The sequence below is a fragment of the Arachis hypogaea genome, chromosome 11, assembly GCF_003086295.3.
Source record: "Arachis hypogaea cultivar Tifrunner chromosome 11, arahy.Tifrunner.gnm2.J5K5, whole genome shotgun sequence".
NCBI lineage: Eukaryota > Viridiplantae > Streptophyta > Magnoliopsida > Fabales > Fabaceae > Arachis > Arachis hypogaea.
In genome coordinates, this window is record NC_092046.1 from 147,505,456 (window position 1) to 147,518,944 (window position 13,489).

Below are 13,489 nucleotides of genomic sequence, written 5' to 3' on the forward strand. Positions count from 1 at the left end.
TAAAAAAGAAATGTATGTGAAAAATAAGTGACAGAGAAAAGGTCTAATTGCAAAGGCTAATTGATGGAATATAATGAGGCAAAAGGTCCCATAAAACACACTTTTTCAATATTGCAAGCCAAACCCCACCTTAGCATGTTTATATATAAAAAAGGGTAGGCGATAATCATGTCATCAAGGTCAAACTTTAAGCAAACACATAAAACAGCAAAGTCACTCACTCACAATTGGGAAGGAAATAAGAACCATCTCCTCTTTAAAGCTTTTTTGGTAGCTTCTTGCACTCAAAGCAAGTAGACTTTCATGCCTCCTCCCTCTTTTTTCCTTTTTTTTTTTTCTAAGTTTAGATTAGAATAAAAGAAAGTGCTATTGCTTTGTCAAGAGATGAAAAAATATCAGTCGGCACAAGAGCACCAATCAAGCAAAAGAAGACCGTTGGTTCCCCCTTTTTACAGTAGAAGAATTGTACCATCATTTCCTTTTCAAAAGCCAAAAAAAAAAAAAAAAAAGTTTGAATATGATGTTTTGTTTATTATATTGTTACTCCATCCTCCCATAATTTGAACAATAAATAGAGAGATAATATTCAATTTGGTCCTGAACTTATATGCGAGTCTCAATTTAGTTGCTGAAGTTTCAATTGCCTCTGTTTAGTCCCTAAACTTTGTAAATATAACTCATGTTAGTCCTTAAAACAATTTTCAACGTACAAACGTTAACAGAACATTGTCGTGACAGTCGGATGCCACACTAAACTTTGTAAAATGATGTCATTTTGGTTTTGGCACTCAAATAACCTAAAAACATCCTAAATGGTGTTTATTAAAATTTTACCTAACAAAATAAGTAATACGATGCCGTTTTTGAGCTATTTAAATGTCAAAACCAAAACTACATCATTTTACAAGTTTTAACGTGACATGTGATAGTCTACAACAGCACTCTATTAACGTTTTTATACTAAAAATGGTCTCAGGGACTAATACGAGACACGTTTATAAACTTCGAGGACTAAATAGAGGCAATTGAAATCTCAGAGACTAAATTGAGACTCGCGTGTAAGTTCAGAGACCAAATTGAGTATGGTGGCTACTCCAATGAAGATTTTATGATTGTCATCATATGAAGATATTTCATTTTGACCATTAGATGATAGATTGTAGGGTTTGATTTTATTTAAAGTAAAAGTGTTATCTTTATTTAAAGTGTTGCTAAACAAATAAGTTACACTTTTTAAACAAAGATCATCATAAAAAGATGTTTTTGGCATCTTCATAGGAGTAGTTGCCATTGAGTATTATCTCATAAATAAAGTGAACTATACTATACAAGATACAACATATGATAAAATTTTCTCATTTACATAAAGGAAAAATTACTTGTTACTCTTTCATGAACAATAACACCAACTACCTGGGACCTTTTCATTTATACTATAAGATTAAAAACAAAATTACTAGGTAGTTATTATTATTATTGTTGGGTGTGGGGCATATCTGATGTTTTAATAATTATTTTAAGTAATAATTGCTCTCTCTATTTATATATGTATGAAGAGGAAATCATAAAAGGCTAGATAGATAGATAGCTAGGTCCTTATGATGAGAGGAGGCACCGCCCCATATTTTTATATATTCCATTTTAATTCTTATATACTGCACTATACTAACTCCATTAATTTCTTTCTTTCTTTCTATAGGGTATGTATGAGGAGAAGACGTCAAATTCCCACCTCAAAAATAAACAAATAAAAAGCAGAACAAGGCATCTTCTTTACTTTAAACTTTTCGATTACATGGAATCCTTAAAGTGTTACTAACTATAGAAAATCCCACTAGGATGAAGCCAGATGAAAAAGGTTACTTTTTCTCCACTAACTATCTAATGGTGTTGAAATGTTATGTTGTTCACGCTCAAGCACTTGTATTAATTATCATTCACTCTTCTCTTCCCTTTATACCTTTACATACAAGCTTTTTAGCTAACTTTCTAGCACAAATTAACAAAACTAAAGCTAATTCTGACTTGAGAATGAGTCACACTTCCCCTTACATACCCATGCCTTATATCTTTTTTTTTAGTTGCCCACGGTATTTCCCAACCCGACAGGTCAAGGACTAATTCGTCGCGGATCAGAACTCCATTTAAGGGTCTGCCGCTGGCTAATGGGTTGCTACATGCACAAAGCGAAATTCGAACCCCAACACTTACTTAAGTGGACAAGTGAGCTGACCACTCGACCAACCCAAATTGTTACATGCCTTATATCTATATACTTATATTTATATTGAAAAGAAAGCGTGCCGTGCCTACGTAATACACTTTAACCACACCACCTAATCCTCCTTTCAATTCAAGTTGCTACAAATAAGATTCGTGTAACCCCATAAAAGCCGGGTTTAAAAATGTGCTTATTAAAGTTGTGACAAATCTTAAAGATACCCATCTCTTCAAGGGACCTACAACTTCATTCTCTCATAATTCTGCCACATATTTAATTACAAATTAATATTTTTCTTCTGAAATATATATAGTTCATATGCAAGCAATTTGTGTCATAACTCGAATACTTTTAGTACATAGTATTTTTCAGTATTTAAATCCAACATTGAACAATAGTAAAGTCGATGAAATAGTCAATAAAACTTGTAGATCTAAATTGTAACCAAGTATGTGATATATTCTAATCAACCATTTTACGTTGAGTTAATATTCAATTTGGTCTCTGAACTTATACGCGAGTCTCAATTTAGTCCCTGAGGTTTCAATTGCATCTATTTAATCCCCAAAATTTATAAACGTACCTCATATTAGTCCCTAAGACAATTTTTAGATAAAAACGTTAATGGATGGCTGTTATAAACTATCAGATGTCACGTTAAAATTTGTAAAATGGTGTAGTTTTGGTTTTGGCATTTAAATAGCTCAAAAACGGTATCATATCACTTCTTTTGTTAGGTAAAATTTTAATAAACACCATCTACGATGTTGTTTTTGGGTTATTTGAGTGCCAAAACTAAAACGACATCATTTTACAAAGTTTAGTGTGGTATCCGGCTGTTCACGACAGTGTTCCATTAACGTTTGTACGTTGAAAATTGTTTCAAGGACTAATATGAGTTATGTTCACAAAGTTTGAGGACTAAATAAAGACAATTGAAATTTTAGGAACTAAATAATTGTGGCTTACATGCAAGTTCAATGACCAAATTGAGTATTATCTCATTTTACGTTCCAATTGTGAACAAGTTCTAAATTGTAAAAATTTGATTTATTGGACATGTAAAATAGTACTTGATCTGATCATTATAATTTCGTCAAATCTAAACTATAAAGACATGTTTAAAACAAAAAAAGAAAACTTATACCTTAAAAACTTTTTGTTTATTAAAAAAAAATATTCTTTGAACTAATTAATTTGAACATCAAAATATTTTCCTGCAAATATTAGATGAGTCTTAATTATCTACAGATCTCAATTCACAGAATGAATTATACATTTTTAATTACAACACATACCCTACCCTTGGCCACACCAAGAAGAACAGAAAGTTACATGTATCTTTCAAAAAGTTGGCAGCAGATAAGTTAGCTTTTCCGACATTATCTGTTATGGAGCCGAATTCTTAAGCAGCTTAGCTTTTAGAAGATAGTGGGTGTGACATTAAAGTGAAATTCTGGCCATGCTTATCTAGTAATATAGCTAGACTACTCTATATGTATACATGCGAACCTCTACATATATATATTTATATATCATTGTCATTCTCATTCATCATCTTAGGACCTACAATCGAAAATGCATTGAATACAAATTGAGAACTAAAACCACTTTCAACCACATTCATAATTGCATCTTCAATTAGTCATCTCCCTTGTTGAATGCATCTATGGATAATTAGGTGACATATTTAATAGCACGGGGCCTTTAGACAAACGAACATACACAATTTGCGAGTGGAGAGAGCATTGTGTTGTGTTCGCTCCATTATTTCATACTTTCCTCTTATTATTCTTTCTATTTCTAGATACATCTTTGTGAATACCATTTTGCCCCTATTTTTATGTTTCACTCTTCTTTTTAGTGCTAAAATCATTCATCATGCACATATACCGTTGTCGCATAATCATGATAAACCTCATTCAAAAACCTATATAATATTTAATTTTTGTTTTGGGATGGTGCTCTAATCATATTTGATAAAGATTTAGTTTTTCATACGTCCGTTACAAATCCGATGTCATAATTCGGCATTATATACAATAATTCGGCATTATGCACTATAACTCGACACTTTACGTTATAACTCGGCGTTATACGTTACAATCAGACTCAACGGACTATATCCTGGAATAAAAACGTCCGACCAGACATTATCACTTATTAAAACCTATTAATTGCTCTTCAATTCAGATGATCAATAGAAACGTAACCGACCTATTTTATCTCACCTATAAAGGTATGATATTTTATCTTCAAAGGATACATTGAATTCTCAATACTGACTTAAACTTCGGAGTGCCTTTGCAGGTACACTCCCCCTATTTCTTGCTCAAAGCTCTACGCGATTGGACATCCTCTTGGAGTAAAGCTCGGATTACCACAAAACTCAAAGGGTATCCATACAAGAACAGTTTTAGTTTTTGATACGGCCATTATATTTCGGCTATACGTCATGATTCAGCTATGTACGTTATAAGTCGGTTATCAACAACATTCATCAAAGCAAATATCAAAAGGCTCAAATACATTATTACTTTCCGTTTAAAGTAAAATTACTCAAAGATATAACCGTTACTCTTTGTTTCAGATATAAAAGAAAGGGTAAAAAGATTGTCCAAATTATTATAACTTATTATTCACTTATTGACTTGGAGTGCCATTCGCAGTTACCCGCCCCTTTGTTCTCTTATTGTCGACGTATAATTCATCCTGACAGAAAGTTTGTGAATATTAATTGGCGGACAAATTATACAGTAACCAACTTTCACAAGAAAAGGTTTGAATTTTAAGATTGGGATTTTAAGCGAATGTAGTACTCCTTTCTTCTCTCTAATAAGGTCCAAATTTTAATAATCATAAAAAAAAATTTATCATCACATACATATCAATAAGAAATTAGTTCAACTATCTAAAATTGACATGTAAAACATCTATTATAAAATTTATTTTGTGGCGGCCTATAAAATATATGTTGTATTTGAATGCAACCTAACCAATTGATAATGTTTGTTTCAGAATTTGACAACAATAATATTGACATAAGATAATCCATGCTTATTCTTAACCAACTATTTTAACATTATCCCATGATTTTATAGACAGATTGGAGAAGAAGCAGAAAAATAATAGAATAGAAGAATTTGAATCCATCCTAAAGTAACAAGAAGGTTTTTAATTTGCATTTAAGGCTTAAAATGTGGGAGGGAGACAAAACTACATAACTTTGATTTTGTGCTTGGCCTTAATCTGCAAACCCTACCCTGGTTAATTGAAAAGGATGCTACAAATGGAGCTTCAGGGATCACTAATGTGGATCAAATACTTGTCATGAAATATAGATAGGCCCAAAGTGATTATCATATTCTCTTTCTTCGTTAGATTGTCACCTTCAATGGGCCCTGCTGGTCCACTGATGAAAATCATTGAATAGAGCTGATAATTAGTTATAATTAATTAATTAATCCTGACCAAAAACAAAAAAAAAATATTAATCATTTTTTTTCAGAGAAAGCCCTATGTGGAATGTACTTTTTAAACCTGCTTTAACGTATGCAAGCCTATGATCAATTCTAAGAATTGAAATGCACTTAAAGAAGGTATGTTTGTTTAAATAACCAATAATTTTAGTAATAGATAAATTTTATGGTGCTTATTATTTAATGGCTAAATTTTACTTAACTTATTTTTTTATCTTAAATTTTAAATATTTAAAAATTATTTATTTTTATACTATTTAAATTAAATATTAATTTTTTAATAAATTAAACATGACCTTTTAATTTATACACCATAACAATTACCTTAGTAATATCCTACTTGTTCATTATCTTGCTCTACTAAGTAGAGATATTTGCACGGGAAAATGTATATTTATCTTAGACTTAAAAGCAATATATAATAAATTAAAACTCCAACAGAAATGGTGTAATGATCAAAGACCTAAATAGTAAATAACATAAGAATCCGATGTGGTGCTGTTAATTTAAGAGAGAGGTGATTAACTGCATGAGATGATAGATGGTAGACGACAAGCCAATAACATGCCTCAAAATGGCACTAAACTTCTCAGAAAATTATTAGTCAATTCTTACGAAACATGGTATTTTATTGAATTGTCGTGTCTATATATTAATAAAAAAATTTTTAAATTAGTTTAAACACATCTAAATATTATGATATATCAACATATTTAATTTATTCTTAATATATATTATTAGAATGAGTTTAAAAATAATATATTATTATTTATTAAAAAATATTTTAAATATTTTATATAATTAAAAATTAATTTATATTTTAATATAAATAAATATTAAAATATTATTATAATTTATTGAAAAAATATTTATATTTTATATATATGTTGTGTTTTCATATCTTATAAGAATTTAAATTTGTATGTCTATATATCATATTTTGTATCTGTGTTAATGTCCGTATATCGTAAATTCGTTTAAGTGATTTCTTATAAACTTAGATTTTTTTTTTTTTCATTTTGCATTGTCTTTAGTTATTAGGGTGTATAAGCTTAGATTGAGCTGGTTTAATTAGATTTAGATTTTACTTTAATATTTTACTGAATTTGTAAAGATTTGAATTTGAAACTAGTCCCAATTCAAAATAAACCGCTTGACTTGATATATAAAAATATTAATTAAAATATAAAATATATTTTATTTATAAAATATAATTTTAGACCAAGTTGAATCTATCAAAATATGCTTAAATTTTTTTAAAATTTTACTGAATAAGAAATAAAAATTTTAAATTTGACAAAATATACTTTGAGTTTTACGAAACCGGCTGAACCTTAAACACTTCTACTAGCTATGATATAGTAGCATACATGGTTTCTTTTTTTTTTTTTTTTTTTTGGTAATTTCTAATCAGATAAAACTTAGTCTAACTTTTAATGTGTCATTGATTAGAATTATTGTCAATTAATCTCACTTTGAAGCTGGTACAGTACACATATATAATATGATTTGGCATGATTATTCTTTGCTATTTGGTTATTCGAAATTTCCTCCTAATCATTGTGCGTTTTAATTTGTCCTAAATACTGAATTCAATAATATTTGAAAAATAATAAAAAATTAGTTTAAATAGTCTAAAATTATTTTATTTAATATTTATTAATTATTATTAAAATAATTCTATAATTTTAAATATAATAAATATATAATTAAAAATATTATTTATATAAAAATATAGATGTTATATTATATAAATAATTTTATATATCATCTCCCTAATATTTTCTTAGTGGATTATATTACTGGTCTATATTATGTTTCTTGCTGAGGCCAATAACACTTTTTGGTGTCTATTATTTCCCAATATATAAATACTTGATTATATTATGTTTCTGATTTAATTTATATATCAATTATGTCAATCGTATTTCTAAAGTGAGTAATATTTACAATTTTCACTAGCTTGTCACTCAATACTTGATGCATAGAGATGAACCTAAACTTTCAATCTCACCATTCATGCATGATTGCAAATTAGAAGTTATAGAATTTTTTTTTAAGTAAAATTATAAACAAAAGAGAAATGCAAATGAATATTGGTGCATAGCAGCTATATATGGTGATTATATATAGTTGCCTAATTTACTAAAAAGATAAAAGAGTAAAGTATCGTTTTTGTTCCCAATGTTTAGGGTAAGTCTTATTTGTGTCTCTAACGTTTAAATCGTCCTATTTGTATCCTTAACGTTTATAAAAGTGATTCAATGGTATCCTACTATTAATTATATTAACAAATCAGATTATATTTTTCAATTATTCTCACTTGGATGTATTCATTCTCAATTAGGTCTCACTTGGATGTGTTCGATTTTAATATTATACCCATTATTTATGTTTAGATTTAATTATGTCCCAAAAAAAGTGAATTATGTAAATGTTGTAGGAATTAGTTTCAACATTTGATGAGCTATTTTTCGGAGTAGATCATCGATTCTATTCCAGACATTTGTATTCCCTCTTAATTGAGTATGGGGAGACTATGCCATTTGAGCTATAACTCATGCCGACAAAAATAATACTTTACTCAAAATAAAAATTAATATTTAATTTAAAATATAAAAATAAATAATTTAAAATATTTAAAATTTATGATAAAAAATAAATTCCATAAATTTGACATGAATATTATAGTATTGACGTAAATAACGGCTTAATATATGGCATATAGTAGTAGTACTTGCAAGAATGTGGAGATGTCAGTGATGGGGGGAGTGCGTAGAAAGAGAATAAATAAAAGAGAGGAAAAAGCTGAGCAGAGTCAGAAAAATTTAATGTCAGAAAGCAGTGAAAAGCAAAGCAATCATGTTGATTCCATTGGGGTTGGAGGGAAACAGCAAAAGAGAGACACATGCATATCGACAATACTAGTACTACTCACTGCTTCTACTACTACATTGTAATTTGTAAGCTGCTTTTTCTTTCTAAAACCATCATAACTCTTTAATTATTGTCTTAGTCGAATAATTGGCCTAATGCATTTATTCTTTTTACTATACTAAAATCTACTCATCATGTTGTGCCCTTCACTTTTTCTTCTCTTTTACTACTTCTATACTACTACTAAGTACCAACTACTAACCCATCATTTTTGTTTTCACTTTTCTTAAACTGTAACACAATTATTTATTTTAAATTGTGGTAACACCAATCGAAAACCATGAATAAACTTAGATTTATTTTATACAGAGAATTAAGGCCCATTTGGGTAACTAACTTAATTAAGCTCCTTTTGATAAAATAACTTAAACAATAAATGACTCTGTTAAAAGTAACTTATAAATAAGTTATTTTGTGTTTGGATTTTTAACTCTAAAAGTGTTTATTTTAAAGAAATATAATGAAAAGTAGAAGTATTATGAGAGAAGTCATTTTTTTTAACTTCTTTATAAGCTCCAAAATAGCTTCTTAGAAAGTTGCAATTTGGTTTTGAAAATTGCACCCGACATTAATACTACTACTTTTCATAAGTCAAAAGTTAAAAAAAAACTACTTCTAGAGTTCCCAAACAGGCCCTAAGTACTGAAAATTTAACTGGCATACCACAAATTAGGAGGAAAGGAAAGGAACACAAAAAGTGGTTGATAGTTAATGCAGAGTATAAAGTGGGTTGGTGTGAATGTGAAGGAATAAAAAAGGGAAAATGGAAGTATTAAACTACTCTTCCATCTTAGTTCAGGACAATAATAAAGAAGTCTCGTGACTCACAAATTCAGCTCAACAGAATACATAAATTCAGTTATAATTTTAGTCTTTATTTATTGTGGGAGGAGATTGAAAAAGAAGTAGAGTGATTTTTCACCGAAAATACCAAATAGAAAAAGAATAGAAAAGATGAAGAAACTTTTATTGATTGTTGATTGATTGAATTGAATTGTATTATGAAGGTAAAACTAAATATATACAAAGCATTGGTTTAAGAAAGATAAAAGTAAATAAAGATAAGATAAGAACAATTAAAGATAAGATAAGATAAAATAATAAAGAGTAAAATTGTAACTGAATTTATGTATTCTATTAGGTTGAATTTGTGGGTCACGAGACTTTTTTATTATTGTCATAGGTTAAAGTGGAAGAGTAGTTTAATAGGAAGGTTATATAGAGAGAGGAGAGAAATGGGCACCGACACAATGAAGCAAGTGTTGGGAGCTGCCGATTGCTGAATCTTACTTGCATGCTCAATTGACGTTAACATTGCGTACTTTTTTCATGAGTATGTCGATGTTCATGAATTTTCTCTTATTATGTACTCACATTTCAATGGGTTTTTAAAATTTAGCAAAATAATAACAACAATAAAATGTGTGCAAATGCTTTGTAATGATCATAGGAGAACTTCTTTCTAGTTTAAAATCTTAACCACACCTGCGATGAGTTAATTAATCATCTTTTCATGACAATAAATTTCAAATTAGCCTATATATAGTTGGAAAACTTCCAGTTCTTTCATTTTTGTGGGATTCACTTAATCACTTTCCTTCTAGTTTTGGGCCTTTCAGTGTTGGGCTACGGGGTTGGTCGGTGTAGGCCCATTACATTTCAGTATGTCCAAAAACCATCTTTTAACAGATTTTGTCCAATGTAAGGCTTTAACACAAACCTCCAAAAATACTCAGATCAAAACCCAAAAACACTTCCAAATCAAATTGAGCCCATTCAAAGATACATTGTTTGCACTTGTTTCCAATAATCCAATTTGAAATTAATCTGCATCACCTTGGATTAAAAACAACATGCTGTCCAAATAGAAAAACAAGGAAAGTTACACACAAGGACATGGCATAATAGTTAGGAAAATTTTCAAGTGTACTGTCATACCGGTGTTTCACTAATTTTTAACCGTTGATCTTAATTATAAAATATATATATAATATATATAATTAAGATCAACGGTTAAAAATCACTGTAATACCGATACGACGGTACATTTGAAAACTTTCCTAATAGTTATGCATTAATGCCATAGAAAGAAGCAAAGTGCAATGCAATTTGAATTTTGAAGGATGTACCTTAATTTGTGTCCTATTATATGTATAGGTGACATGTACTCTCCCATCACTAGCTTGAATAACTGCAGGATATGAGAATTCCATTCCCAAAGTATCCTCCAATGTAACAACTTCATGCCATGAATCACCATCATCCTCAGATATTGCAACTTTAAGCACACCCCTTGATACTGTATTATAAGCAAGCACCAGAATCCCATCTCTCAGCTTAACTCCATCAATACCTATCACCAACTTCAAATGTAAGCAAATCACATTGCCAATGCTTACTACTTTCAACTAGTATGCAAGATAAACCTGCATTTGGATTGGGAAGTGGTGTAGGCTTTGCATAGCCCCATGTTTTGCCACCATCAAAGGATTCTGAAATGTAGACTCTGCCAAGGCCTGTAAACGAGCGAAGCAAGACACGCAGCGTTCCCTTACTAGTCCTGTATGGCACTGGTTGAATCACCCCAAGAGGTTTATCTTCAATGTAAATTAGACCATACTTTCTCCATGTCCTTCCAAAATCTGTTGTAACCTGTTACCATGCAACAATCTATATAAGTCAACAAAAACATTTAGAAATCAGTTCATTAAGGTCAGTTCTGTTAGAAACCTCAGACCACGACCCCCAAGAGTTCCAGCTTTCAACAGAGGATCCACACAGTAAGGCACCATTGTCCAGCAAGAGTGGCTGAAAAAACATTAATGGCATTTGATTCTAAGAAGATACATTTATCTTGACCATGACTACTTTAAGTGGTTTTCTGTTTTTTGTTTCACCTTATTCTTTATAGGTCCTAATATACCAGGAGGAAGTTGTTCCCTTTCTGTCCATGTTAGTCCCTTATCATATGAGCGTTTCATGAATCCACTCCATCTGAAATTAAATAAGCTAATTCACCTCAGCAGATTGGACTAAAAAGGAAACACATTTGGGATTCATTAGAGTCCTACTATATAAAATTTGTGCCATGTTTAAACTGAAAAGAACTTTATCATAAACATTGAGTACCCAAAATTTGACTCAGTTAATCATGGGTGATACAGATATTCTATGCCAACTAGAGTAGGCTGGTTGGATTAGAATCAAGTTTTGTGGTGTATAAAGCTATTAGTCACAATGATAACTAGAGCAGCTTGCTAAAAAGATGCATAGCTTCATAAGGAGATTGTGAGAGTTAGAAACATTACTTTTGAACATCAAGGCCTATTCTATAAAACAGCAGTAACACATTTGAAGGAGTTTTGAACAGCACAGGGTTCCACATAGGAACATTTGATTCTTCATCAGCAATTACAGGTGATTTCCATTTGCCATTCTGCCAAACCAAGTCAAATAAGCAGCCAAAAGTTTAGAGGAAAGTAACATCTCTCACCAAAGTTTCAAATTCAAAGTTACTATGACTGCATTAGAATGCCCAGTCTCTTATGAATTGAAAAGCTAGGTGTCAGAGTAGCAATTTATGCAACCTTTAAGTTTTAACTATTTACATCATTACCTTGTAAGTTTGCAGCCATATTTTGACATCAGGCGCCCCCTCAGATGTTCCCCCATAATATGCAACCAAAAAATGACCCTTCCCAACCTGGTGGAATTCAAAATAGACATCAATGTAATATGCTTCTCATCATGACAAAAACTTCAACTTTTTTGGAAGAAAAAAAAAAAAGAAAAAGTGATGTAATTTTGTACCTCAACAATGGTGGAAGCATGGCAGCTGTTGAAGGGAGCTGATTTTTCAGGAAAAGTGAACTCCTCCAAAAGAGGCCCTTTTATGTAGCTGTTGCCTAAACCATCTGCTCCGGAAATTGTGGAGTTTCCCCTGCAAAACTTTGCTACTTGCTTTTAGTTCATTGCTTGTGAGTTGTCACTTGCAGTGTCAAGAACTCATGTTTCTATAGACACAAGGACAAAACATCAATAATATAAAAGAAATGTAATCATATACTGAACCATTCCAAAGAAGATAACAATATAGGAATGGGAATGTGAAAGTAGTAACTGGTAAGGCATGTCGGTACCTAGAAAATGAGTGAACTCCATGGCTATGAATGATAATAGAGAGCAGGAGCACAGAATAGACAAAGGAAGAAGAAAACAATGACATGGTTTCACCCTCTAATATCTGCAATGAATTATGCAGCCTGCAAAGCAAAGCAAACTGTGTAGGAAAGAAGTAAAATAAGTAATTCATTTTGTTTTTTTGACTTGACTAAATATCAGCCCTCAAATGTACAAATTTCATCATCTACCGTTCATTTTAATCTAATGGCTGCAGTAGTTTCTAGTGTTTCTATTGCAAGATGCTGTCAATACACAATAGTATTATTTGAAGTCAATACAATACTCTCTCACTTAGTTGATTTGAGTCAAGTAATGACATTTTCTCTTGTTTATTGATAACGTGTTGGAAGAGAATGCCTTATTGAGCTGGTTGATAATGACCATTTTAGTTAAGTTTTAACTTTTAATAATGTGCCAAAAGTCACAAACTACATGAGCAAGGCCAGCTAAGTTTTATAAACTATTCTGTGATCTGTGAAATGAAGTGATCAAGTGAACAATATAAATTAATCAAATAATAAAATATAATCCACGGGAAATTGGAATGTGAATAACATTTAATACTGGATGAGGGTTGGTGGCACATATAATACTGCATATTTTTCCACCCTATTTTGTACTAGTTTCTGGTTTTCTTTCTATACATCACCCAACTCATATTTTCGTTGAG

General features: G+C 30.6%; 1 protein-coding gene across 2 annotated transcripts; it reads right to left on the minus strand.

The window, feature by feature from the left end:
- Positions 1–10,058: 10,058 nt before the first annotated feature.
- LOC112723510 (uncharacterized) lies at positions 10,059–13,415 on the minus strand. Of its 2 annotated transcripts, none has more exons than XM_025774903.3 (9): positions 12,777–13,415; positions 12,448–12,577; positions 12,254–12,340; positions 11,946–12,073; positions 11,535–11,631; positions 11,368–11,445; positions 11,064–11,289; positions 10,767–10,990; positions 10,059–10,493 (listed from the first exon to the last, which is right to left on the minus strand). In XM_025774903.3, the coding sequence occupies exons 1-9, from the start codon at positions 12,947–12,949 to the stop codon at positions 10,470–10,472; spliced, it is 1,167 nt and encodes a 388-aa protein (XP_025630688.1). In that variant the 5' UTR covers positions 12,950–13,415; the 3' UTR covers positions 10,059–10,469. The 2 variants fall into 2 exon arrangements, with proteins under 2 accessions (XP_025630688.1, XP_025630689.1); XM_025774904.3 differs by having other exon boundaries at positions 12,448–12,590.
- Between the last annotated feature and the right edge of the window lie 74 nt (positions 13,416–13,489).